The sequence below is a fragment of the Aspergillus karnatakaensis genome (genome assembly GCF_047715665.1).
Source record: "Aspergillus karnatakaensis strain CBS 102800 unplaced genomic scaffold BJY04scaffold_7, whole genome shotgun sequence".
Classification (NCBI taxonomy): domain Eukaryota; kingdom Fungi; phylum Ascomycota; class Eurotiomycetes; order Eurotiales; family Aspergillaceae; genus Aspergillus; species Aspergillus karnatakaensis.
In genome coordinates, this window is record NW_027395719.1 from 137,266 (window position 1) to 161,998 (window position 24,733).

General features: G+C 51.4%; 9 protein-coding genes, 1 non-coding gene and 1 pseudogene across 11 annotated transcripts; 3 read left to right on the forward strand and 8 right to left on the reverse strand.

The window, feature by feature from the left end:
• Positions 1–95: 95 nt before the first annotated feature.
• BJY04DRAFT_180354 (Sm-like protein LSM2) lies at positions 96–886 on the reverse strand. Its single transcript, XM_073710047.1, has 3 exons — positions 842–886; positions 526–776; positions 96–457 (listed from the first exon to the last, which is right to left on the reverse strand). The coding sequence occupies exons 1-3, from the start codon at positions 853–855 to the stop codon at positions 423–425; spliced, it is 300 nt and encodes a 99-aa protein (XP_073575004.1). The 5' UTR covers positions 856–886; the 3' UTR covers positions 96–422.
• Positions 887–1,590: 704 nt separating this feature from the next.
• On the reverse strand, positions 1,591–1,955 carry BJY04DRAFT_180356 (uncharacterized protein). The gene is made up of 2 exons (XM_073710048.1): positions 1,925–1,955; positions 1,591–1,871 (listed from the first exon to the last, which is right to left on the reverse strand). The coding sequence occupies exon 2, from the start codon at positions 1,868–1,870 to the stop codon at positions 1,646–1,648; it is 225 nt and encodes a 74-aa protein (XP_073575005.1). The 5' UTR covers position 1,871; positions 1,925–1,955; the 3' UTR covers positions 1,591–1,645.
• BJY04DRAFT_t30 lies at positions 1,804–1,942 on the reverse strand. Its single transcript has one exon. It is a non-coding gene; the product is annotated as a tRNA-Cys (tRNA).
• A 588-nt stretch (positions 1,956–2,543) lies between the features above and the next one.
• On the reverse strand, positions 2,544–2,679 carry BJY04DRAFT_t29 (annotated as a pseudogene). Its single transcript has one exon. The product of its transcript is annotated as a tRNA-OTHER (tRNA).
• Positions 2,680–3,442: 763 nt separating this feature from the next.
• BJY04DRAFT_144438 (uncharacterized protein) lies at positions 3,443–7,002 on the reverse strand. Its single transcript, XM_073708750.1, has one exon. The coding sequence runs from the start codon at positions 6,547–6,549 to the stop codon at positions 3,619–3,621; it is 2,931 nt and encodes a 976-aa protein (XP_073575006.1). The 5' UTR covers positions 6,550–7,002; the 3' UTR covers positions 3,443–3,618.
• Positions 7,003–7,461: 459 nt separating this feature from the next.
• On the forward strand, positions 7,462–8,820 carry BJY04DRAFT_144447 (ribulose-phosphate 3-epimerase RPE1). The gene is made up of 3 exons (XM_073708751.1): positions 7,462–8,101; positions 8,195–8,446; positions 8,550–8,820. Exons 1-3 carry the CDS (start codon positions 7,859–7,861, stop codon positions 8,808–8,810), a joined length of 756 nt encoding a protein of 251 aa, XP_073575007.1. The 5' UTR covers positions 7,462–7,858; the 3' UTR covers positions 8,811–8,820.
• A 378-nt stretch (positions 8,821–9,198) lies between these two features.
• Positions 9,199–10,176, reverse strand: BJY04DRAFT_214532 (uncharacterized protein; the record flags this gene model as incomplete). The annotated part of the gene is made up of 2 exons (XM_073715241.1): positions 9,199–9,864; positions 9,961–10,176. 2 exons carry the CDS (start codon positions 10,174–10,176, stop codon positions 9,199–9,201), a joined length of 882 nt encoding a protein of 293 aa, XP_073575008.1.
• A 1,329-nt stretch (positions 10,177–11,505) lies between these two features.
• Positions 11,506–13,149, reverse strand: BJY04DRAFT_205427 (general substrate transporter; the record flags this gene model as incomplete). The annotated part of the gene is made up of 4 exons (XM_073713596.1): positions 11,506–12,061; positions 12,117–12,645; positions 12,702–12,881; positions 12,933–13,149. The coding sequence occupies 4 exons, from the start codon at positions 13,147–13,149 to the stop codon at positions 11,506–11,508; spliced, it is 1,482 nt and encodes a 493-aa protein (XP_073575009.1).
• Positions 13,150–13,871: 722 nt separating this feature from the next.
• On the forward strand, positions 13,872–16,806 carry BJY04DRAFT_231788 (beta-glucosidase H; the record flags this gene model as incomplete). Its single annotated transcript, XM_073719623.1, has 5 exons — positions 13,872–14,003; positions 14,071–14,275; positions 14,334–14,405; positions 14,471–14,642; positions 14,697–16,806. 5 exons carry the CDS (start codon positions 13,872–13,874, stop codon positions 16,702–16,704), a joined length of 2,589 nt encoding a protein of 862 aa, XP_073575010.1. The 3' UTR covers positions 16,705–16,806.
• A 1,542-nt stretch (positions 16,807–18,348) lies between these two features.
• On the reverse strand, positions 18,349–20,425 carry BJY04DRAFT_214535 (uncharacterized protein; the record flags this gene model as incomplete). The annotated part of the gene is made up of 2 exons (XM_073715242.1): positions 18,349–19,989; positions 20,135–20,425. 2 exons carry the CDS (start codon positions 20,423–20,425, stop codon positions 18,349–18,351), a joined length of 1,932 nt encoding a protein of 643 aa, XP_073575011.1.
• A 2,180-nt stretch (positions 20,426–22,605) lies between these two features.
• On the forward strand, positions 22,606–24,678 carry BJY04DRAFT_214536 (fungal specific transcription factor domain-containing protein; the record flags this gene model as incomplete). Its single annotated transcript, XM_073715243.1, has 7 exons — positions 22,606–22,634; positions 22,683–22,692; positions 22,741–23,081; positions 23,129–23,316; positions 23,370–24,184; positions 24,302–24,500; positions 24,572–24,678. 7 exons carry the CDS (start codon positions 22,606–22,608, stop codon positions 24,676–24,678), a joined length of 1,689 nt encoding a protein of 562 aa, XP_073575012.1.
• Between the last annotated feature and the right edge of the window lie 55 nt (positions 24,679–24,733).

Sequence of the window (24,733 nt, forward strand, 5' to 3'; positions counted from 1 at the left end):
GCAGGTTGCCACTCCTCGGAGGCGCGGCGAAGTCTCGAACTCCGCGACACGAAGTCACGTGCTATATCTAGTCTACAAATTGGGAAATGTCGAGATTGCACCTGCAGGTAGAAGCCCGGAGCTTCAATTCAAGTATTTTTGGGTACCTAACTCTAGTGCCAGTACTTGCTGTACAAATGTTCCCAGGACGCCTCGCACATGGAATGGTAACCGAGATAGCCGATGTTATGCTTTGTGCGAACAAGGGTCCTTTGGACACGGATGGTATCTTGAGTCGGAGCAACTCCTCCATCAACTCGGCCATAGCGAGTGATCTTTTTCCCTCTGGCTTCTTGTCCTTTCCGTTTGTTGTTCCCCGGAGCAATGCAAGCGACATCTCATCGTAAAGCGCAATCATTAAATATAATCGTCCTCAACAGCAATCACCTCGGAGCCTTGCCGGCCTGGTTCGCAGCTTCTGTAATTCCAATCCATATTAGCCATCTTCCCCGCGAGACAAGTCAATGATAGATAGATAGAACAAACCTCTCCTTGTCGCATCCTCCAACAACCCAACGTCCACCTCCGACCGCGGCAAAACCACATACCGCACCACACTTCCACGAATAAACATATTCTTGACAGACGACAAATGCGGATACTTGTCGAGATCTAAGACATCGATGTCATCGAGCTTGATGTTCAGGTACTGGTCGACGGATTTGAGGGTGCCGCGAATCCGGATGTCGTTTTTGAGCTCTATCGTCACGACTTGGTTTGTGAGAGTTTTAAAGAAGCTTCGGTTCGGAGATTGGTTAGCAAGAATAGCATGAGGATCTGAAGGAAGTTACGGGGTACGCACCTGAAGAAAAGCATGTTGGAAGTGGTGGGGGGTGTTGAGGGGTATACTGGGATTAACTTGAGGGATTGCGGAGAGCTTTGGATTGGTGATGGACTTGATGTCACGTGATAGTGTCGCGAAGTATAGTATGAGAAAGTGTTCGGGGCACAACGACAGTTTGTCATCTATAGTAGCAGCAACTTGGTCTCATTATTGTATATATGAAGGGCTGTTCTTGTATATCTGGTATCAATGACCACTCTGGTACCAGCAGTCATGGATATTCAACTGCTCTTGGGAGGATGGAGCACATCGAACCTTCTTTGAAAATTTCAACGCAGAATTCAATTGAATTGGTTACTTCACATAAGACCAGTTCCGATCCATAGTCTTCAGGTATCTTTTCTTAAGGTGCGCAGTTGGCAGAAACCTGTCCAGACCATACTATATCGCTAGGTCGGATAACGACCGTGGTATGTTACCAGCGGGATGAGAAGCAGTAAGAAAAAAAGGAACAGACTTGCAGATGATTCCCGGCAGTCCTAATATAAGAAGGCCATACACAACAAGGAGTCCGATGAGCATCGAGTATGTTGCAGCTGCCTATACCTCACAGGTGCCAAGGAGACATTGCCGAATTGGGTCAGCTTGCGTCACCGTGACGATGTGGAATTAAGGTTTCGGGTCGTGTGTTTAAATTAAACTTTTCGTTCCGGCGCCGGTCACACAAGCTTAAACCTAGTTGACCAGCGACGACCGCTAGAGCCACAGGAAGATTCTTATGGCCAGTCTCTTTAAATGTGTACAGTGGTACACTTGACATGGTCACATGGTGGGCAGCAAGGTGAGGCTCCGGGGACAGAGGGAGCGGGGGAAAAGATAAGAAATGTCGAAGTTTGCATGCAGTTTTCGACAAAAGACAAGATGGTAAGTAGGCACTCGAGCAAACAACAGTGAAAAATCAAACAAAAATGAAAAATAGAGGCCCGAACTGGGAATTGAACCCAGGACCTCTCGCATACAGGTGAGAAAGCCCAAAGCGAGAATCATACTGTGAATGTGGTTAGTTAAGATCCATAATACAAATGCAAGCGAGAGACGAACCGACTAGACCATCCGGGCGTGCATACGTTAGTATTTTTTTTATCTGTATATCAGAAGCAAACAGAATTAGAGCTCCAGAAAAGATCCGGTAGCTAGTTATAGAAGCATTTCCGCTATACACGACTCAAAGCCATACAATCAACTCCCCCCTAGCTTACACTGGAGAAATAAAGTAATGGCCCTGACAGGACATTAGCCACCTTAACGCCTTAAGCATTCTATTACCCTTGTGTTTCGGCGCCTTTGGGTATAGATAGGGTCGTACTTCGGAAGAGAGCCTCGCAACTCTCGACCCACCCTTCGATTCGCTATCTATATACGAGTGTTGACAACCTCACCTGTAGCGCAGGAATATATGTATATTGTTTGATCTTGTAGCCTCTGTCGGACTGTTCGACCAGCACTACACGGGAGCTTCTCACTACCAAATGGACTCTAAGTAACCGCCTCACTTCTAAAGCACTCTAGGGTCTAATCATACAGGATGGTGGGGGAATCTCGGTCCATGAAGTATATGTGTAATTGCAATACTCTAAAGTTACACTAGCCGTGTTCTGGCTTCACACGGGCAGGCCCGTTCCAGGGGCCTTGAAGTGAGGAGCAAAAAAAGCAAGGATAAGGCCCGAACTGGGAATTGAACCCAGGACCTCTCGCATACAGGTAAGGAAGCCCAAAGCGAGAATCATACTATGATTGGTTAGAAATAGCTAACAAGTGGAGAAGTTGTGATGACTAACCGACTAGACCATTCGGGCGTTCATGCCTGATAAGGAAACCGTTTTGAGCTATACTCTTACTACTCTAGATCTCGAACAGGACATTCTCTATACTCCGTACTCGGTACGATATCTCACATTCGACACTTGATTAACCCTGAACTCTTCTGCTAAGAATTAGCGCAAGTAGAAGCTATTGGGTACATGATACCGCACTCCAGTACTCTCGTCAGGGCCTTGAGATTTTTGCAAAATATTATCCCGACAGATAGCACCCAAAGATGGAAGATATATATCTCGATCTACACTAGGCTATACCGGCGCACTCAACGGATTACTAGAAACCATATGAACTGCATGGAGGGGAATCAATTAACTATTAGATATTTCCGTAGATAGATGAAGATACGAAGAGAACAAAGGTCTCTATAGTTGACTTCCAACACCCGCAGGAGGCCGACGGGAGTAGATTGTTCCACACCACGGTACTTACAGCCTCACCGTCGACTCTTCGCTACCCATGCAAACTGCCAAACTTCCAATCCTGCGCAGCTGTCTTGAGACACCAAAATATCGAGATATAGCTACTTCTCCTGCAACTAAGTGACACTATGTTACGCACATCGACGATTCATACTCACGCCGCATCTTTGACGCCGAGGTCAAATCCACAACGCCACGAGCCCTGGATGCGACTACCAAAGGTACTTACTCTACCAATAATCTGTGCGATGTTATCAGCAACAAAGATGAGAAGAAAAATCAAAAGCCTAGAGCTCAAGTTCTGAGACCGCGGGTAGCCTTGTGTGTGCTGTAATCTGTAATTGATTACTACGTAAGTTTTCTCTGCTAAGAATCATATACCGCCACAATCTCTCCTATCATCATAAACATCACCACCATAAGCTCAAAGGATAGTAGAACGCTAATCAAAACATGCCAAGACCAAAGCCACCATTCGCAGACACTCTGCAAACCCTACTGCTCCCTCCTCACCGGCTTCCTAGCCCACCCGGAAAGACAAGTCCAACCCGAGCCATTCTTCCTCCCCTCATCGAAAACACTCCCAATCCCCTCCAGCAGCTTCCCCCTCTCCCTCCCCGTCTCAACCTGCAACTTCAGCAACCACTGCTCCCAGATCCACCCACCCAACAACCCCGTAATAGGCGCCATATCCGCCGTGCTTCCCAACGGCCCCTGAACAGCCTCATAGTCCTCCACGAGACTCTTGACCCGTGGATCGGGAGTCTCGCGGGGAACCTGTGGCTTCAGGGGTTCCGTGCCCATGGGCAGGAACATCCAGCCGCGCTTGATGGAGTCAAAGTTTGATTTGCGAAGGCGGGGAAGGAAAGCCTTTGTCGGGAGCGGGTCGTATCCTCGAATTTTGAGGCTGAAGGAGAACTCGATGGAGGTTGCGGAGGCGTAAGGGCCAGCGCGGGAGATCTCGGCATCCATGACGAAGAACTCAAGGTACCCGCCGGGTTTGAGGCAGCGGTGGCATTCTTTCAGGCAGAGGTCGTACTCGTCTAGGTCTTCACCTGCTGGTTTCTCGGTTTTGAGAAACGCCGGCAGGGAGCGTGCGGAGATGAGGTCAAACTTGTTGGCTGGGAATGGAAGCTTCCAGAGACTGGAGACTTGGATGTGCCGGTGGTTGGGCGGACCTTTGATGGCCTCGTTGACTTGCTGGTGGTCCGTGTAGACGGTGTAGACTTTGACGTGGGGGTAGTCGTGGGCGAGTTGCCAAGCCCACTCGGCTGTTGCGTGGCCGCCGAGATCCAGGACCCGAACCTCGCGGCGTTTGGGCTTCTTATGACTGGTCATGTTGGCGTCGCGTCGGGAGAGACGCTTGCGAACGGGACTGGCGACGAGGTTTCCGCCGTAGAAGTAACGGAAGGCTTCCATAGCCCAGATGGGTTGGCTGATCTGGGTGAGGACCAGCTGCTCCTTCTCAACCATGGAGAACTTGGCTTTCTCAGCCAACACCGAAGCAAGTACAGAGTTGCGGGGAGCTTGCGAGAATGGGCCGCTGTAGGACGGCCGAGTCGGGGCTACCAGCTCGTAGTTTCCAAGTAGACACTTGTTGTGCAGACCAGACAACCCAAGGCGGGTGGATTGCACGGCATCGAAGCGAGTGCTCCGGTGAACAAAAGTATCTCGGCTTCGTGACTGGGCGAGCAGGAACTGAAAGCCGCGCCAGTATATCGAGTCCTTGCTTGCCTCTGCAGAGGGGAATGAACTTGGTGGCTCTGGGAATGTCTCCGAGAAGCGCACAGACACAGACTTCTGCCGCTCAAGAGCCACAGAAGGTTGAGTCTTCTCTTCTACGACACTCTCAGGTTCCACTTCGTCCTCATCCTCGACCGCATTGGCAGGGTTGGTCTCACTGAGCGCAGCCAGGTATGTAGCCTGCGCAGCAAGCCAGACACTAGTCCTATCCATACTTGACAACGCCTTCTCTCGCAACTCCTCAGCGTAGTCCTCCTCTTGCTCATCCGGATCGTATGTCGTAGCTGGCCTTGAGATCTCATGAACACCTTCGCTGACAGGACTGATTGACCCTTCTGTTGGCGGATGGGCAGGGCTCTCAGGGATCCTGATCGCAGTCGGTGGGGCGTAGATAGCTGTCAGCTGCTCATCAGTCGACCTCTCCGGGAGGTTGATGACTTGCTCGATGACTTCGCCCTCACTGCGCTGGAACGGAAGGTTGTAGAATCTCTCGGCCGTGGCAGACGTCGGCGCTTGATTGAACCTCGGAATGGACCAGGTATGACGAGCTCGAGGAGCCAATGAGTTGAAAAAGCCACCGGGAGATGGAATGTCCAAGCCAGTGAAGCTGTAATCAGAAAGCTCAGAGACTGGTGTTGCCTCGTCAAAGCGTCGTGGTCCTGGTGGTGCTGAAAGCTGCCACATCTCTTCGTTGTCTTCGCTTGTCTCCGACCACGGTTCTGGCGTCCCTTCAAGAGGAATGAACTGCAGCATCGCAAGGGCACCCTCTGGAAGAGAAACTCCTCGATCAGAAGGCGTATCCCCGCGAGACGGTTCAACTCCCTCGTACTCAGCAGACGCTAGGGCCTGGCCGGGGATACGAGGAAATTCCCCAATGAAGCGGCGCCAGTCCTCATCGGCCCCCTCTATCGCAACCTCAATGCTCGGTACTTCATCACCATTCTCGGGGTCGACAAGATCCACCTGCGGATCCTCCTCCGGGTCTGGAAGGACATGAATATCATGCGCATTCCAGTCAGTGTCCGGAAGTGACCTCAAGTCTGGAGTGGATGGAGTGCTAATGTTAGACACCTGGTCTGACGAAACACTGCCATCCAATGACGGAGTTGCGTGCATTGCTGGCACAGAACGACCAAGGAGCGAGAGAGCGGCCGGCGAAACGGGAATCTTCTGCGGTGGCGTTGGCGGGACCGGTGAGCTCTTGGGCGCTCCATGAAGCGACGGCCATAGATTCGACGAGGGAATGGTGAGAGCTGGATAACGCTTGCGGGTGCTGGGAGAAGTAAGGGAGTTTCTCGTCGTCGGCGTTGATAAACTCGTAGGGCGGGTGCTGGAGTATGACATGCACTCATCACTAAAGTCCGACTCATCATCCGTAGCATCATAAAGGTCATCAAAATTCTTCATCTGGTTCTGCCAATCGACATCGGAACACGACGAAACCGAACCGGCAGATAACGGCGAGAATAGGCGTTTGCGGAGAGACACTGGTGATGACAAGCCTGCTGTCCTCAATCTCAGTTGTGGAGCCTGCTCCTTTCGCTTGTTGTCCGTTGGACTGTGTCGAGATTTGTCTGCAAATTGCGTTTCCCTTGAGTCTTCCATTATAGTATTAAGCCTCGTTCCTCGGACCTGCCGAGGCGGCGGGCACCTAGCATTTGCAAGACGAGTTGGCTCGGCCATTTTGTCTCGTAGTCTGCTAGATTAGATTGTAAATGGTGCAGTGGCTTAAAACATAAACAGTACTTCTAGGGTATCTCAACAACAATCAACCCGATCAACGGGTTTGAGACGAGGTCAAATGGAAAGATTAAAAGATATAATGAGTGACGGCCTAGCTACCAGAGCTCGAGGCACGGTAAGTGTACAGGCAAAGAAATGCACACGAAGAAAGGAACAACTCCAGGACGGAGAGAACATGAAGACTTCGGGGCCCGCGGTAGCGCAAGGCTGTGATAAATAGATCTTGGACGTGGGGAGGAGGGGAGATCTGACGAGGGCGCCATTCTCACCCGCCTTCATCCGTGCAGAAACCTAATGCAACATGGTGCACGTCGCGCGCAGGATCCTTGTCAAAAGGGTCTTGGAGGAGTGATCATTGGCTATGAGGCAGCAGGCGCTTCGAACAGGAGGGTCTTTCTCGACGCTGAGAGGCAGGTTGGGATAGACAAATAAGCAGCCTAACATGTTGTCACACCAATCATGTTGTTTAAAGGCTTATGGTTGCTGCAATGAACCGCCCAGTAAAGTCGTCCCCCCTGTCACCTAAAATCGACATCGCTGATTGGTGTGATTGGCAAACTGCAAGCGCCGAGCGAGCTATGTTTAGAAGCGATGACTGCTTTCTCGGAGGACGACACCATGCAACCGACAGTGTTGAGCGGGGATCATCCAGCAAACTTCTTCCTCGGGCCTCAACAGGATGCCACCTGGTTGAGTGACCAACTGGCGGTGGGCTAATTATGGCGGATTCTGCAGCGGTTACGGTCAGCAATGAGCGATAATTAGCGAAATCTCTGTCAGCGAGAGGCTGGTAGCTTTGCAGGGTATTCAAAAGAGGATGATCCGCTGCGAGATCATGGCAGCGAGGTCACCCGACCAGGAAATGATTGGAGATCTCCATTGAATGGATGAGAACAATTGACGCTAAATTGCCAGCCATCACCAGTATCTCGTTCCCGTGACCACCACCCTTAGCCAAGCTCAGGCACCCAGGCCATTCTCCAGGCCCGCGGTCTTATCCACGTGCATATACGGCCCTAGCCCTTATCTAGATATTTTTCCTAATCGGGGAGCCCGGAGTGACGTCGACCGGTGATATCAGCTGTTGCTAATTCTTTCTATGGAGCTTCTCCGGATGAACTGAGCTATACTTAAACTAAACTAAGCCTCCGACCAGTCTCTACCTTCTTGTTCCTGATCAATCTCGACCGTCGCTTGCCCATCTCTCACCTGTACATACTCCCTCGACGCAACCACATCTATAGCCAAAATGTCTCCCCCAGCCATTATAGCCCCCTCAATCCTCAGCGCAGACTTCGCAACCCTCGGCAGCGAATGCTCTGCCAAAATCGAACAGGGGGCCGATTGGCTCCACGTCGACATCATGGACGGCCACTTCGTCCCAAACATCACCTTTGGCGCCCCCGTTGTGACCAAGATCCGGCCGCATGTCCACCGGCCCACGCAGCCCCGCGGCAAGGGGACGTTTGATTGCCATATGATGATTATGGAGGTGGGCATCACCTAATCCAAGCCAATCGATTTCGACCCAGTTCAATCTAGCCCAAAGTAATGAGAGAAAATGCTAATCATGATGATTATCTAGCCCCATAAATGGGTCAAGGAATTCAAGAACGCCGGTTGCGACCTATACTGTTTCCACTACGAAGCAGCCGTCTCCTCCGTCGCGGCAACCGAACCCGCAGACAAGGAAACAACGCGCAAGACCAGCCCGAAGGAACTCATCCGGTATATCCACGAGGAAGGCATGCAGGCTGGAATTGCGATCAAGCCGGATACGCCTGTTGATGTGCTATGGGATGTTCTTGCCAACGAGGATGAAAAGGAGAGGCCTGATGTATGTCCCCATTACCCCCTCGACTCCAAACTCAACTTGAGCATAAGATGCGGTATAGTTGTTTTGAATGTACATGGTGCGCTAACACCTGTTCCCGTGATAGATGGTTCTTGTTATGACCGTGCACCCCGGATTTGGCGGACAGAAGTTCATGGCTTCGGAATTGCCCAAGGTCACTGCGCTGCGTGAGCGATACCCTGACCTGAACATTGAGGTTGACGGAGGGCTGGGTGTTGGGACGGTTGACCAGGCGGCAGAGGCGGGTGCGAATGTTATCGTTGCTGGGTCAGCTGTATTTGGGGCTCAGGACCCTGCCGACGTCATTCAGAAGCTGCGTGAGGCGGTTGACAAGTACAGGAAGTAAACGGCTTGAATTTGATATAATTAGATTGAGATGTATGACGGCAATGATGATGATGAAATGAGTTTGCTTTCTATTTCAGTTGACCTTGTAAAACACAAGCTTTCCATCATCTCAACGATATTGATGTGCAATCTACGTCGCAGCGAAGTCAATGCAATGTTCAATTGTACACTGTCAACATGAAGAGCCGAAAGACCCAGAAAATGCCCCATCCATGCTCAACCGCCAGTCCGTGGTATCCATACATAGTAAAACAAACATGCAATGCCGAGTCATTAAGAGCCATTAATCATGTGCGACGGCCGAAAATCAAGCGCTGATGCAACCAAGGCAACCACTACCATAGAAGCGTTGCAGAAAACTCCACTCTTGCTCGCCGCTGCCTGAATCAGCCTTCGACGACCTCGTCGACCGTATCCTCTGGGGCCAGTTTCGCCTTCTGGTCGCGCAGCGCATCAAGGGCCCCCTTCTGGTCACCAGAGATGGACTTGCGCAACTCCTTGGCGATCCTCTCCGCCTCTTCCTTTGACTCCGCTGCAATGTTTGAGTTACGATGGTGGTTAATCAGGCCTAATGCTTCAGCGTTATCAGCACGAAAGTTGGCAGACGATTCTGCAGCGCACTCGGGCACCAAAGGCGGCCGTGACACATGCTCTGAAATCTCAGGAGCGACCGACGTGCGACGTACACTAGGAGCGCCACTTCCTTCCTTGGGACCTTCGTCGGGTTTGGAAGTCTGGGAGTCTGTAGCCGGGGGTGCGCTCGCTTTCTGGGTCGGGGTCTCCTTGGCCTTAGCGGCAGCTTCTTGGCCAGCCTGACGGAGCGCCATGGTAATCGAATCGTCCTTCTGGGTTTCTTTCTCGGGAGGATCCTGAATCTTGATCGTGCTACGCTTGGGGGCAGGCAACTCGGGTCTGGAGGTAGGTGTGGAGGTGGATTCTGCGGTCGGCGCGATAGGATTGCTCGTGGCAGGAAGATCGTCAAAGCCTTCAACACTGTTGATTTCCTGCTTCAGCTCGCCGTACTCATTCCATTCTTCAATCTGCTCGAGGTCCTAAACGTTGTGGTATTAGTGGCGATATTCAAGAGAAAAAGGACTCAAGGATGACCCCTCGCCTCCCCGCTTTCGGGAGCGACAAGCCAAACATACGCCAACAACAGTTCCAAACTTGACGAGACCGGGCAATTTCTTGCCCTTTGAGCGACGGCCCCAAAGTTTCCTCGCTGCATCGTCGGTAGCCACATCAATTGCGCGGAAAGGGATCTTGTTGGCCTTGAGGATGGTCTCCAGGCGCGAGGTGGCGGTGATGATGTGGGAGGATCCCGCAGTAAGGGAGGTGTAGAGGTAGAGGGTGGGGTCGGACATAACGAAGAGAACGTTCGAACTTCGATAGTAGAGAAATGGTAGAGGGTGACTAGGGTGGATGATGGTGGAGGAGATTTAGTGCAATCAATAGAAAGCCCTGAAGAAAAGCGAATGCAACGGTTTATCAGGGGATGTGACTTCTGTGCCTGTCTTGTGCTTGTCTCCGACCGACTGCCTTTTTCTCCGCTGCATGCTGCCCAGCGCTTTGTTCCCGCCCTTATGACGTGGCCACCAAATCACGTGGTGATAACCCACCACCATCTTATCAAATGCTGCTTGAGCCTTGCCATCGATGTCATTGCTCAATCACCATCCATCATTTGTCGACCCAAGCGTTCTTCTTCTTCATCTTGCCACAGATCTACCCTCATGATATCCCTTCCAGGTATTCGAAACCAAACTAGATTTACTCTAGCAATGCCACTGATGAGCTTCTGAGACAGCCCGGTGTCAGCTAACGCCAAAATTAAGCCTCCTTTGAGCAGGGGTTAAATCCTCATTCGCCTTTCATAGTCTGAGCACCTCATTATCTGGTACAGCCTTCAGTAACCGGAAACCGATCAGGTCCCCAGGCCAAGATGGCGTACCCAAGATCAACCAAAAGTTGGGTAAAGCTCAGTGGAGCCCTCGTCCCAGGTGAGCTCATCATACCTTCGAACCGTTAGAAGTCGGAGACGAAACGCACCCAATGAGGTCAATATCGCCACAGCTGCTTTGATGGATAATCCTGGTAAGGCTCAACGCTCGAGGCTCGGGACAAAGTGCCTCTTATTGTCGGACTCTACCCCGCGAGTCGGAATATGGCGAGCTTCCGACTACATGATCAACGTGGGTCGCGTTGTTCATCTGCCATATGATGCAATTCAGCCATGCCCGGCGTGAGTGTGAACTCCGGATTATTCGGCCGTCTCCCACTTCAGAGTAGCAACCATGAATTTGACACGATGAACTCCATATCCGCACGGGACCTTCCGTAGCCCTGCTTGAGTGCTTGTGCCAGTAGCACGGGTGTGGCTTGCAAATCCGCGCTACATCCTGGATCTTATGCCCCACCTGAGACCCTGGGGCAAAACGCCCTGTACAGCGAGATATTATTCGGTTGAAGGTCCGCGGACAATGCAGCTAGGTGTAGTACATTCGGAGTAGAGGTAAGTGACTAGTACAGTGTTTCTATTCGCTCGGTTTTCCCGTGCGAGAAACCTTTTATACCAATACTGGTGTGCTTGACAGTCCTTTTCGACCCAAAGGCTCCTGGTGGAGCCGCCTGCAAGATTAATGGAGACATATCCAGGAGAGCCATATCACTCATTTTAGGTCTTCCGTAGGATCTCAGTCCCGATCAAACCTCTCTGCAATAGCCTCCAAACTCGGGCCCTTGGTCTCCACAAAGAACATCCAAACGCACCCCGTTTCAACCACCAGCCACCCAACATAGACAATATAATATTTCCACCCAATTGCATCCAGACCAATTGGATTGACAAATGTGTTGATGAAATTCGCGGCCTTTCCGCAAAACATCAGCACCGAGAACCCCTTTGCACGGATTGGATACGGCAACACCTCAACTGGGTAGGAGTATAGCAGCGCATTCCACGCAAGGTTGTAGAAGGTGTAAAACAGGAAGAGCATGGCTATAACAGTGTTTCCGGCAGCTTTGTTGTCGGCCTCGTTGAAGAGACCCGCGCAGAGAGTCTGACTGGCGAAGATAGCGAGCATGCCAGCTGTTGAGATGAGGAATTGAGTCCTGCGGCGGAGCTTCGCGGTCAGGAAGGCGGATCCAGTCGCGCAGAACCAGTTCCAGATCATGAGAGATCCGTTGATTACGTTTTGATTCTTGCGGCTCGCTATGCCGACTGTTTCGAGAACGCGGACGAGATAATACCTAGTCGTCAATGTTAGCGAGAGAGCTCCCTGCGAGCGCATGAAGCGGTACGTACGAAACAAGGCCATTTCCAGACCACTGAGAGAAACACCCCATCATAACCATGAGCAGCAATCGGCGCCGATTGCCCTTGGTTGCAACGAGTGCTTTCCAGGGTGTCTTGGTAGCCACATCGGTCTCGATGACTAGTTTCATCTGTGCATATTCAAGCTCGACCATAGCATCCCCTTCTTGACCGTTCGCGTGGAATTTTACCAATATCTGTTTAGCTTCTTCCGCACGCCTGTTGGCAATCAACCAACGAGGCGATTCAGGCATGAAGAACATCCCAACCAATGTGATGAAAGCTGGTACAGACTGCAGTAAGGACGGAATACGCCAAGCCCACTCACTGGGCATGTCAAATGTACCGAATGTCACCCATGCAGCCACAATAGCACCGATGTACCACGAAGTCTGATACAAAGAGGTTACCACCTGTCTATCTCTAGGGTGTGCAAGTTCTCCAATGAGAATAGGAGCGTAGGTATTCGCGAAGACCAGACCGAAACCGATGAGGAATCGTGAGACCAAGAACATCGCAACTAGAAAGGACAAAGTCAGCAGGACACAATTACTGAGAAATCGAGGGTGTACATACTATGTACTGAAGTGCCCTGAATAACGCCCCCGACAGCCATAACAGCCGATCCGAACCAGATACCCCAACGACGACCAAACCTATCGCCCAAAGGACTGATGAATGGAGTTGCACAAATTGCACCCAAAGATAAGATCGAAGTCATCAATCCGAGGATTGACCCTGATGGATTGTCGAAGTCTACTCATCATGTCAGCCTCGGTCAGAAATCCAGATTGGTCAAACATGTACAGCTTATCCACGTGTCCACGGCTTGCAAGCCGTTCATCATAGCGCTGTCAAATCCCAGGGTAACAGCAGGGACTATACACCCAGGTATCATTCGCAAATAAAGGCTGAGAAGGTTGCGGTTCAAGAAGAAAGGAGGAGCAGCCTCGGCCAGCGCCAGGAGCTGAGCGTCAACATTGGTGATTTCAACGTCTTGCTTGGACGTTACACGCTCGACCATCTCGCCGGAGGTCTTTCTGCCCTTCTCCGCGTCTGATTTCATGTCGGTCATTGCGTAACAGGCGCAAGCGTTGGTCCAAGTGCGATTGGTGCAAAGGATTGATAGAGAAATGAGAGCAGTGATGTCGACGAAGACTACTAGATACCGACAGGCCCTTTATACATCTCCCCCGGGGGGTGCTCGGCTTACCCCAATGGCACCTCTCCCAAAGTCCAATGTCTGCACCGAGCCTCCGCATGAATTCATAAGGGATACTGTGGGGAAAGCAACTCGCTTCCCCAGAATCCAACCTCCAAAGTCGAATCCACTGGCATAGCACAGGCCAATCAAACTAGCGGCTGACCGCGCGCGGCCCGAAGTCTCGGAGGCTACAAGTGTCTGTCCAATGATCATACGCCCACTCCGTGCTCATGCCATGGGCCCTCTCGATTTCCCAACTGTCCTCCAATGAAGATCCGTACTCATCGCTACCCCAACTCACAGTATCTTCGGATAATACCCGGCTGTACCATTCTGAACTTTTAGAGTCGCATGAGTGGATCAGCATCATCTAGCTCGACTCAACCGCGATGACGCCCGCAATTTACACCGGCTAAGCGATTAGGAAGTTGAGAGCACGCAGCGAGTGCATATAACACTAGCTGGATTCGCTCCCTGGTGTCAAATGCCCCTTGATGAGCATTCCGCCTTCGAAACTGCAGTCCCCACCTCTGCTCCTGACCATGGCCACAACCGAGGTCCCAGCCCTTCTCAGCAAACTGACTCTCGAAGAGAAAGTCTCGCTTCTCGCGGCTGTCGACTGGTGGCGCACTCCAGTGATCAAGAGAGACGGTGTTTTTGTTCCTCACATTAAGGTTCGACCTGTTTCTGAGCCCTACTGCTGGACGCTTTGACAATTCTAACTCTGCTCTTTACTATCAGTCAACTGACGGCCCTAATGGCGCTCGAGGCGAAAGTTACGTGAGCGGTATCAAAGCAGCATGTTTCCCCTGCGGCACAAGTCTTGGTGCTACATTCGACCGCGACCTTCTTTTTCGGTCGGGGCTCGAAATCGCGAAGGAGGCGCAAACGAAGGCTGCTAACATTTTGCTTGCCCCTACGTTGAATGTGATTCGGTCTCCGAGAGGCATGTGCTGCCTGGGATCGAGTGAAGCTCTTTCGAGACAAACGTTGACTTAATTCAGGTGGACGAAATTACGAGACTTACTCGGAAGACCCTTATGTGCTTGGGGCATTGTCTGCGGCATTTATAAACGGTGATTATATATGACTCCTTTTGTCCAGCTCCCTTGGACAGTAACTTACAGTATGATCACTCTAGGTTGCCAGTCAATTGGCATCGCGGCCACGCCGAAACATTTCGTCGCCAACGATACCGAGAATAACCGAAAGATCTTGTCTGCGGAAATAGATGAGCATACTTTGCGAGAGATCTACCTGCTGCCTTTCCAGCTTCTGATGAAGTGGTCGACACCCTGGTGTCTCATGACAAGGTAAGTATTTCACGACCAAGTCTAGCACAATAACTATTCTGACTGAACCTACAGCTACAACCGAGTCAACGGTACATATGTGGCCGACGATGAAAGACTAGTGAACGGCGTCGCGCGCCAGGAATGGGGCTTCGATGGGGTCGTAGTATCTGACTGGATGGGGGTCTATTCCACCGCTGAGTGTGTCAACGCCGGGGTTGACCTGGAGATGCCGGGGCCTACGAAATGGCGAGGCGACAAGCTGCTACAAGCTATCCAAAACGGCGAAGTTTCCGAGAAAACGATCAATGACTCCGCGATGAGGGTACTCGAACTTGCGAAACGCCTTGGTCGCTTTGAGAATCCCGAAGAGCCGCCTGAAATTGCTCTTGAGAACGCCGAGCGAGATCGCTTTATCCGTGATGGAGGCGCCGATGGTATGGTCTTGCTAAAGAATGAGAACAATGTCCTCCCATTGCCGGAGAAGGCAACCGTGGCTGTCATTGGGCACCATGCTTTCAATCCCGCCTTAGGAGGAGGAGGAAGTGCCCGTGTAGACGCACTTCACGCAATCAGCCCAATACAAGGACTAAAAGAAGCGGGATTCAATGTCATCGAAGCCCCCGGAGTCCCTGTGTTCGGCGCTCTACCTCACGTAGACACAGCCATCCTCTTCGAAACAGACACAAAAGCTCAACCTCCCAACCCCGTCAAACTAGAATGGTTCAACGGCAACACCATCGGCCAAAACCTCGCCCACGAAGAAACCAAAGCCCTCCCCGAATACATGATCAAAGAGCAATGGCCCACCTACCTAACCTCCGACTACTGCACCAGAATGACCTTCACCATCCGTCCCACCACAACAGGCTCGCACATCCTCTCCGTAATCTCCACCGGCCCAGCAATCTGCTACATCAACGGCGAAAAAGCCTTCACCAGATCCCAAGAAACCGACCTCGCCCCAGAATCCTTTTATTTCTTCAAATCCCAACTTGAGCGCCGCTTCGAATACCCCATGACAGCAGGCCAATTTTACACCCTCACTTTGGAATCCTGGAACACAGATCCTGAGATCCTGAACAACCCCCCTCTCCTCGGCCGCATGTTCCAGGGCTCAACTCTCCGCTTCCACGAATCCATCGACATCCCATCTCGCATCGAGACAGCCCGCACCGCAGCAAAGAGCGCCTCCCACGCAATCGTCTGCATAGGCACAACCCCCGAAATCGAATCCGAGGGCTTCGATCGATCCTCCATGGCCCTCTCCGCCCCGCAATACGAACAGATCCTCGCCGTGGCATCTGCCAATGCCAAAACAATCGTCATCAACTTCAGCGGCGGGCCAATCGACCTCACCCCTTTCGTTCATAAAGTCCCCGGTATCCTCCAAGCTTGGTTCCCAGGCCAGGAAGCAGGTCACTCACTTGCGCTCGTGCTCTCAGGAAAAGTCAACCCCTCCGGAAAGCTCCCCTTTAGCTGGCCAGCACGAGACGAAGATAACCCCTCATGGGACAATTTCCCATGCGATGCGAACAACATCGTAAGATATGCGGAGGGGCTGGACGTCGGGTATAGATTCTACGAGAGAGAACACACGCCGAATTCCTTGTTCGAGTTTGGATTTGGGCTGTCGTACGACACAGCCTTTTCCCTCTCGAACCTTCGCATCTCGTCGACGCCGTTTGTCAGTGACAGCGATACAATCGATGTATCATGTACCGTCGCCAATAACGGCACACGCGCCGGCGCGACGGTCCTGCAGTATTACATCTCCTTTCCCTCTTCGCAATCCAATGTGGAAAGCAACACTCGACCGCGCCCACCGAAGGAACTGAAAGAGTTTCAGAAAATCAGACTTGATCCCGGTGAAGAGAAGGAAGTCACGATCACCTTGGACAAGTATGCCGTGAGCTACTATAACGTCTCTGGCTCTGAATCTGGACACTCTGAATCTGAACCTGGTGGTTGCTGGCAGGCGGATAAGGGGGTCTATAGCCTAAGCATTGGGTTTTCGGTCCGGGATATTGTGTTGAGCGGGGAGATTGTGGTTGGAGAGACCTTTCGGTGGAAGGGACTGTAGTTTTCTTTTATCCATCATAGATTAGAGTAGAGTAGACGACGCTGGGCTGTTATAGGATTTAGCTCTTGGTGCCCGCTCCGTGTATCTGTGCTTGAATAGTAGACAGACATGAAGGAGAGGGGTTGTTTCTAGTGTCAGTCGAAGTAGATTGGGGGGTGGTTAACTATCAGCCGCGGGTAAATCCAAGGAAATGACATGAAGACGTTAGGCATAAGCATCGCTTTGCTCGAGATTTTCTTCGTACCTAGAATCGTCGCTGGTGTTCACTTCTAGCAAATTAGCTTATGACAATCGAGGGCTATGTTGATTGGGTGGGTAACCCAACGGGGACACTGCATGCCTCACCATCTGAGGACTTCATACTCAGAGTCATATAGAGAAAGTTTGGTTTGGCGCGGACTGTTACCGTCTTCGAAATCGTTGGATTCTTAAGTTTTTTTCGCAGCTGCTGGCCTGGTATGGAGAGGATCAAGCAAGCGGGTTGATCGTGCTTCTGAATGCAATTAGACACCCAGGGCGAAGAGAGAGGCTTGTTTGGTCACCAGTATGGGCGTTAAGGAGTCAAGAATACTATATAACGTCTTAGAGGAGGTCATGTCTTCGAAGTGAGATAGATTACGTTCGTGTAGATTGGATATCAAGTGAATAGATAATTACAAGCAATACAAAATCGTTGGTACAGCCCAGCCCACTGAAGATTCAACTCAGCCCTAGCCAGCCAACTATATCTTACGTCCAGTTCATCGGGGACCACAGGCCGCGCACGATAACTATATAGCTCATTTGCTGAATTCGATGCGTCAAGCACCTGCCTGTGTGGCTCCGAGACGGAGAAGTCGAGGGGGTTAGTGACGAGTCAACGAGAGTCAGTTGTGCTCTGCTAGGTAGGCTAGCCATGACTTCTGATGATGAGAGAGAGTGTGGTCTGAGCCACGAGCTGACTCTGCTGACTCGAGACACCTTCACCGAGCGATCCTCGTCTCAGATTCACTCACTTTCAGTCGAGGTTGTCTTATCCTGCGCACTTAGTACATAACAACAGTCAACAACAATAGTAGCCTACAGGATAACCCTGCGGCAGGATAGAAATAGATAGATGGGTCTGTTTTACCCGCAGCTGTAACAGCTTGGTGGGAGCTCATCTTGCTTCCTTCCCACCGTGGGCGCAGCCAGTCAATTGGCGCTGTTCAGTCAGGCATTTTCCGCCGAATGAGTATATTCTGGACAATAGTCTGTCGTAGATGGATTGGATCACTGCTTCAGTGCTCATCATCACACATTATGTCGTATCCCTTGTCAGGCGTGTACGAGGCCGTGCATGTGACCTGTGACCTGTACTGTCCTCGTGAGGCGAAGCAATTTAAAAAGAGAAAGAATAGGAAGTGAGAATAGAAGAGAAAAGTGAGAAGGAAGTAAAAAATGAAGAGGAGAGAACAGTTCCCGCATGAAAAGAGACAAGAAAGTGAAATGATGAAGACGAATAAATATATAGATCAGAAGTCGCGAAGGAAAATAAGAATGAAAGTCATAAGCCAAATGACAACGAAAAAATGCACAAGAAATGACGCTGCGATAAACACCGGGTATATCCGATGAGTGTACAAGGACAACTCCAAAAAGCGGAAGATATCGGAAAGTAGTAGATTAGACATACGAACCGACCTCAGGCACAAGAGGTTTTGATTCGAGGTAGCAGGTATTATCAAACGATGGGTAAGAACTTGTCGTAGGATACGTAGCAAAGGCATCATAGCCCTCGACGCCGGTCGAATTCATACCGTGAGAGGGGTAGTCCTCGCCAGTGACGGCGGGCTCGGCATAAGAAGACTCGTTCAGCGAGTTGGTTGGCGCGGAGGCCAGGTCATCAACTAGTAGCTCTTGATCAACAGGAAAGCCTGAGGCGTTCTCGAGGACGAACTCCTCTTTCTGAACCATCCAGTGCTTCAGAATGTCCATGGGCGGGTGGGTGCCACCACCTTTTCCGCCACGTTTTTCACATTCTTTCCCACGTCCACCGCGTCCGCGTTGGCAGGGGTTGAAGTGGGTACGACGAAGATGGGCAGCAGCATTGTAATTCGCGCCATATCGCTTTCCGTTTCGACAGGCTTTGCAGTTGGCCAGGAACTTTTTGTCAGGGGAGATGTCAACACACACCCACACTTTCCGAACAACAGAGTGTACACGCTCGATGTGGCGGCGGAGCTCATGCTCTCCATGAAAGCCGTCGGGCTGATCACTGCACATATGGCAGTACGTTTTCTGGCGGGGTGGTCTCTGTATTGAGGCTTTGGGAATGGCAGCGACCTCTTTTGAAGTGCCGTCTGAAGACGAGATGCGAATCATCTTATGCTCTACCACCTTAGGCGGAGAGCTCTGGAGAGACTCTGTTTTGGGGGCAATGGGCCTTGCGCTGTGCACGAGCTGCTCCTGCGTTCTTCGCATGGCTCTGGAACTTTGCGTGCTTGAAGAAGCTTCGCCTTCGCCAGAGACGGAGAGTCTCGTCTCGGTGGAAGGGGGGATAGAGATGTGTTGCATCGAGGTAGTGGCAGGGGCTGAGCATGAGTATGGCATGGCTATTGACGGATCTACCAAGCCAAAGGGGGTTTGATGAACCATCTGAGACATGGGGTTGACTGTGCTGGCTGGAGGAATATTCATAGGAGAACTGGAGGTTGGGAAGGTGGAGGAAGGAACAGTAAAGGAATAATCTGACTCAATACTTGGCCCTGAGGAGTCGAAACGCATCATCCCCATGTTACCGCAGAGAGACTCGGTCGTCGTGCTGCGAGTCATCTCTACAGCTCCCATCGGAGGCTGAGCAGGTGCAACAGCCAGGGTGTTTTCGCCGCCCAACAAGTCGTTGTGTCCTTGGAAAAGCGGATTTGCCAAAGAGTTCTGATGTTGCACTCCAGATTGCACTGAATTTGGTGAAAACGCCAGGGATGTGGGGGACGCGCTCGTCTGACCAGGAAAGTCGCCAAAATATTGCTTGGTGTACTCGGATGGTGTGTACTCGTTCACATTCTGCAGGAGACGCCGAGGATGTCCGGAAGTGTGTCGATATTGAGCCATAGACGTCATTGAATGTTGGTATGAGACGGGGACCTGTTGACTTTGCGATCGAACCATAGCCGGTGGTCGAGGAGCTGATCCAGAACCGGAGGGAGGTAAGTTGTCCGTCTGCGACATTGTTCTCGAGAGCTGCCAGGACGTCTCCGGAGCGGCCGGGGAGGAGGCATGGGAGAGATCGCGCTTCAGTTCAACGTGATCTTGGGGATCCGGAGTCTGCCAAGTGTCAATCCAGGGACTGTTGGCGGGAGGGTAGAGGGTGGATAAATGGGAGAGGTAGCGCAGCAGGGACAAGGATGGATGGGGACGGAAGATGCAGGAGAGGCGGAACGGGAGGAGAGGACCAGAGTAGATCACATACGGTGACTCGGCGCTTTGTCGGAGGAAGTCCAGAACCAGGTAGTGTCCGAGGAGTATCCTGTCGTGTCCGTTTCCCAGATTTCTCAGAAGGGGAGTCGTGACCAAGGATGCTGGAACCCGGTATAGGTCGGTACGCGGGAGTCGTCGGTGAAACCGCAGTCGCAGGCATGAACTGACATAACCGTTGACTCCAGAGTTGTATTCGCTCTGCTTCCGGAAGATGGGAGTGTTGATCCAAAAAAGCGTCCCGGTAACCAGATATAGCCCTCGTGAATAGTTCGTCGTCGGCCATGGTGACAGACATGTCGGGATGTTCTCCTTGGGTGGTGTCTCAGGGATGAGATGGAAGAACTGCTGTCAGTGTGATGAGACTGGGGGGGGTGAAAAGGGGGGTTCTGAAAGAGAAAATCAGTACGTAGTCGGTGAGGAAACATCTCAAAAGAGTGTCTGGACTAGAGAGACTGGATGGGGAGTGTGGGGAACAGACTGTGAGAGGCAGATAGAGACGATAGAGATAAAAGAGCCGATAAGGAGACGGAAGAGGAGGGAAGGGGCGATGAGATGAGACGAAGAGATGGAAAGGTGGTACGAGATGTGAGGGTAGCAGATGAAAGGAGGCTGAAGTGAGATGGAAGAGTGATGGTAAGAGAGAGGTCCAAAGTATAGGAAAGATCCGATGAGATGTAAACGAGGATGGGGAAGAGGGAGAGGCAGATAGATATCGTGAAGGCAGATTGGGACTATGGCCAGGACGGGGTTAGTCAACCTCCATCGCTGTCGAGCCTGAAAATTCGGGGAGTTGAAGGGATCCTTTAATATTGGATGACGTGAAAAAAAGTCTGGACTCAGGAACTGCAAAGGATGGGCAGGTCGCCTGCTGGATCAGGGAAAAAGGAAATACAAAGAAGGAAAGTTACAGACAACTAGAGACGACTAGTCGGTCTATAGTCCAGAGAAACAAGAGAAACAATAATTTCGGACGGGCGAAACCACCAAAGCCAAAGCCCAAAAGTGAGGCGCCCAAACGGATCGCGCGAAAAATGGCCCCGACCAGCAACTGCAACTGCTGCTCAACTTCCACTCAGCGGGCAGTCATCTGGAAGACTCTCAGACTCCCGATCAGACTCACCATCCTCGTTTGATCTTGCTCCTCCTCGTGTCCTTTCATTCGACAACGTCTTGTCGCTGTCTCATTGCTCAGCCATGGGGCGCGTACTGCGGTACTAGTCCTCTTACTCCTAAGTTACAGTAAGTACGGAGTAAGTATGTATGCCAGCCCAAGAACACACCCAGACACGGTGTGAGTGGTTCTCAAACTGACCATCTGCCAACCAACAGACCATTCGGGATCGATTCAAATCCCCTCCCTCGACTCGCCGGCTGCCACGTTGTTCTGGGCTACACCCGTTCGGGTTTTCCTCCCTTTCATCGCGCTGAGACCAGCAGGCTGCCTTTCCACCCAACACCCTCCATCACGATAAGGTAGCTTTCTCTGCGCGAACACCGCGGTTCAGTCGGTTATCGAGCTGCAGATGACGAGCCTGCCGACGGGAGACTGTTCACTTGTCGCCTGGATGCAGCTTGCCCACTGCGACAGTCGGACAATTTCAGGCAACCTCGCACGCAGCCTTTGCGTTTCTGGAAAGCTGTGCATGACTCAAGAGAACTGGAGGTTGCGACAAACAATATCTGCCCACGGGAAAGCTGCGGTACCAAACGGAGCTTTTCCAAGGTTCAGGTTCAGTCACAGTCTCTGTCTCCTTTCAGTCTTGCACCTTTGCGACCTGATCGATCTGCACCCTGCAACAACACCTCATAGGATCGCTCCCAAACGAGGTAGATGTGATACATCTCCTGTGCTATTTTTTGCTCTTTCCAATTTCACCCCAGAGGAGATCTGCGTCTATCCTCAAGTGACGAGTCTTCCCTCAAGCTGAAGAACGCGGTGGGCCCAGGACCAAACCGGAAATTGGACGGCACGTGGCACGGATCACGTGAGGCCCCGTTGTCTCCCCTTGAAACGGCCACTGTAAACTTCGCAGCCCACATGGGATCCCAAATTTAACCCTCTCTTTTCCCCTGCGGCGCCTGCACGGAATGCGCTGGATGACGTTGAGCCAGCGGACCCTCGATGCCATCGATGGAAACGGAGAATGCTTCTACGGTTGTCTTCGGACCATCGTGCTGTAGAGAGTCATGTGACTGGGAGCCGCTGACTGATCGCAATCTCCGACGATGCAAAGCAACCGGCCGTAAGTAGTAGTTGGGCCCATCGTTCCACTGTAGAAGCTAGAAACCGTTTCTGTCCCGTCTGTCCAAAGACCGAACTGCTATTATTACACACTATGACCGGCAGATCTTGAATCCACACCGAGATTACTCCGGAGCACCAAGCGGATTGGCATCGAGATCCGAAACGACTTGTCGGCGATCTGGTGTTGATTCGTGCCATCGTGGTATTGCGCTGCCAAGATGGCTCGAAACGCCTGCACAGAATGCCGGTGAGTAGCATTTTCCTACAATAGATCGAGTGCTGAACTGTGCCGAAGGAACCGGAAGGTGAGGTGCTCTCTTTCAGAAGCTGGCAGTAGGTGTACACGATGTCAGGCTCGCAATCTGGTCTGCTCTTATGCCCAGCCTACGAGTACTTTCAGTCAACGGGACATTGTTGCAAATCCCCCTCCCCAGGGACATGCGTCATCAGAAATCGATACAGGTTTCCAATGGGGTCATCAGCTATCCAGTAACAACTCGGGCCTTGATATTGGGACTGGCACACCCTCAGAGCTTCTTCGAGAAGGCCAATTAACACAAACACTGCTACTACTCTATTTCCAAAACTTCAATGACATACATTTCATGTTCGACCAAACCATCTTCTTACGCCGCTTTGTACTTGGTGATGTTCCCAAAGTACTTCTCTTTGCTATGATGGCCTTGGGCATTCGGTGCGTAGGGCAGCTCCTAGATAGAAGCTCGCAAACTGACCCACTAGATACTCTTATGCACCCTTCCAAAGCCCTCATCTGCGTCCTCACTGGGGAGAGCCTTTGTATCATCAAGCTCGGCAGCTTCTCAAAGAGGATTTCGACCATCCCTCTCTAACTACAATCCAAGTCTACGTACTCCTAGCCACCTACAACCTGACCTTTGGAGGCGCTCGAAAAGCATGGATCTTCCTAAGTATATTTTCCCCCTCTATATTCTCCAGAGAGCCCACCTAACCTTAGCCATAGACTTCGCCCGCAGCTTCGTGAACATACTCAAACTCGACCAACCAGCCAGCGACATGGACCCAGTCCAAGCAGAGCTCTGTCGACGCCTAATCGCAACAATCGCCCTAATGGAGAACACACTCCCACCACTACTATCCAAAGTCAACTCCTTCCCTCCCATCAACCCCATACCACAAGTATACAGCGAAGAAGAATTCGACACTATCAAGAACTCCGCCTCCCAAAACACCAATCTCGGGACCATGCCATGCGTACTGCAAGAGATCCTAACCCTATCAACCATATACCACGAAGCCTGCCAGATATTCGAAACACCTCACCCTGAACGACGCAATACCTTCGAACAAAAACTGTCAACTTGGCAAGCAAACATCCACCCGACCCTCCTCTTCACACCCGCCAACCTCGAAAACCATCAGCAGAAGTTCGCAATCCGCCCGTTTACATACATGCATTTGCTGCATGCACATATCTGGCAGCTTCTTCTATTCGATACCATGGATTGGTCGTCTGCTACTTTATCCCGTACCACTACCCCTTCCTCTAATGATGATAATGATTACAACACCCCCCTCAAAATCCACACCCAAGCCTCCACCGTCACCTCGATAATCCAGCAACTCTGGTCCCTCGCGCAAACAGACCTGCACAACGCCTGCTTCGGAAATATACTCAAAACCACACAGATCATCCTCGCTCATCAGCTCATGTCCACAAATGACACGGGAATAAAGACGACAGTTCAAGCTCAACTTCTTATCCTTCGGGACTGTTTGATGAGAGTTAAGACGCATTGTCGGTTGTTTAATTGGGTTGTATGTTAGACCACTTCCTTCCCTCTTAACCCTGACCCTTACATCTCCCGTTACCAGCTACTGTCACACAACTCAAGAATGAATTAAGCTAACGAATAAATTCTACGTGAAAAACAGTTCGACCAAACAGAATGGTTCCTTCGTATCTGCAGCCAGAGCACTTTCCCGCCTTCTTTCTCGAACGAATCCTCGCATGAATCCTTACTCTCGGTTCCGGTCTCGTCCGCTGATGACGGGGAGCAGTGGAAATCGATACTAAAATCCCAGGCTATGTCTCTAGGGACGTGCTACGAGAGGATAGATTATGATACTGCTGGTATGTTTGCAATGTCGTTTCCACATAGCCACAGCCACTGCATGCTGGAACTCGTGCTAAGTAAATTCTAGGACGCTCGAGTGGCCTTGAGAGCCTTGCGGATGCGGAGTCTCATGAACAGCATAGGCGGAATATGTTACCTGGGATTTTGACGGCGGAGTTTGTTGTTAGTCGGTAGAGGACGTGGGCCGGGGGTGAGTATGTTACATGTTCTTATTGGTTAAGGGGAAAGG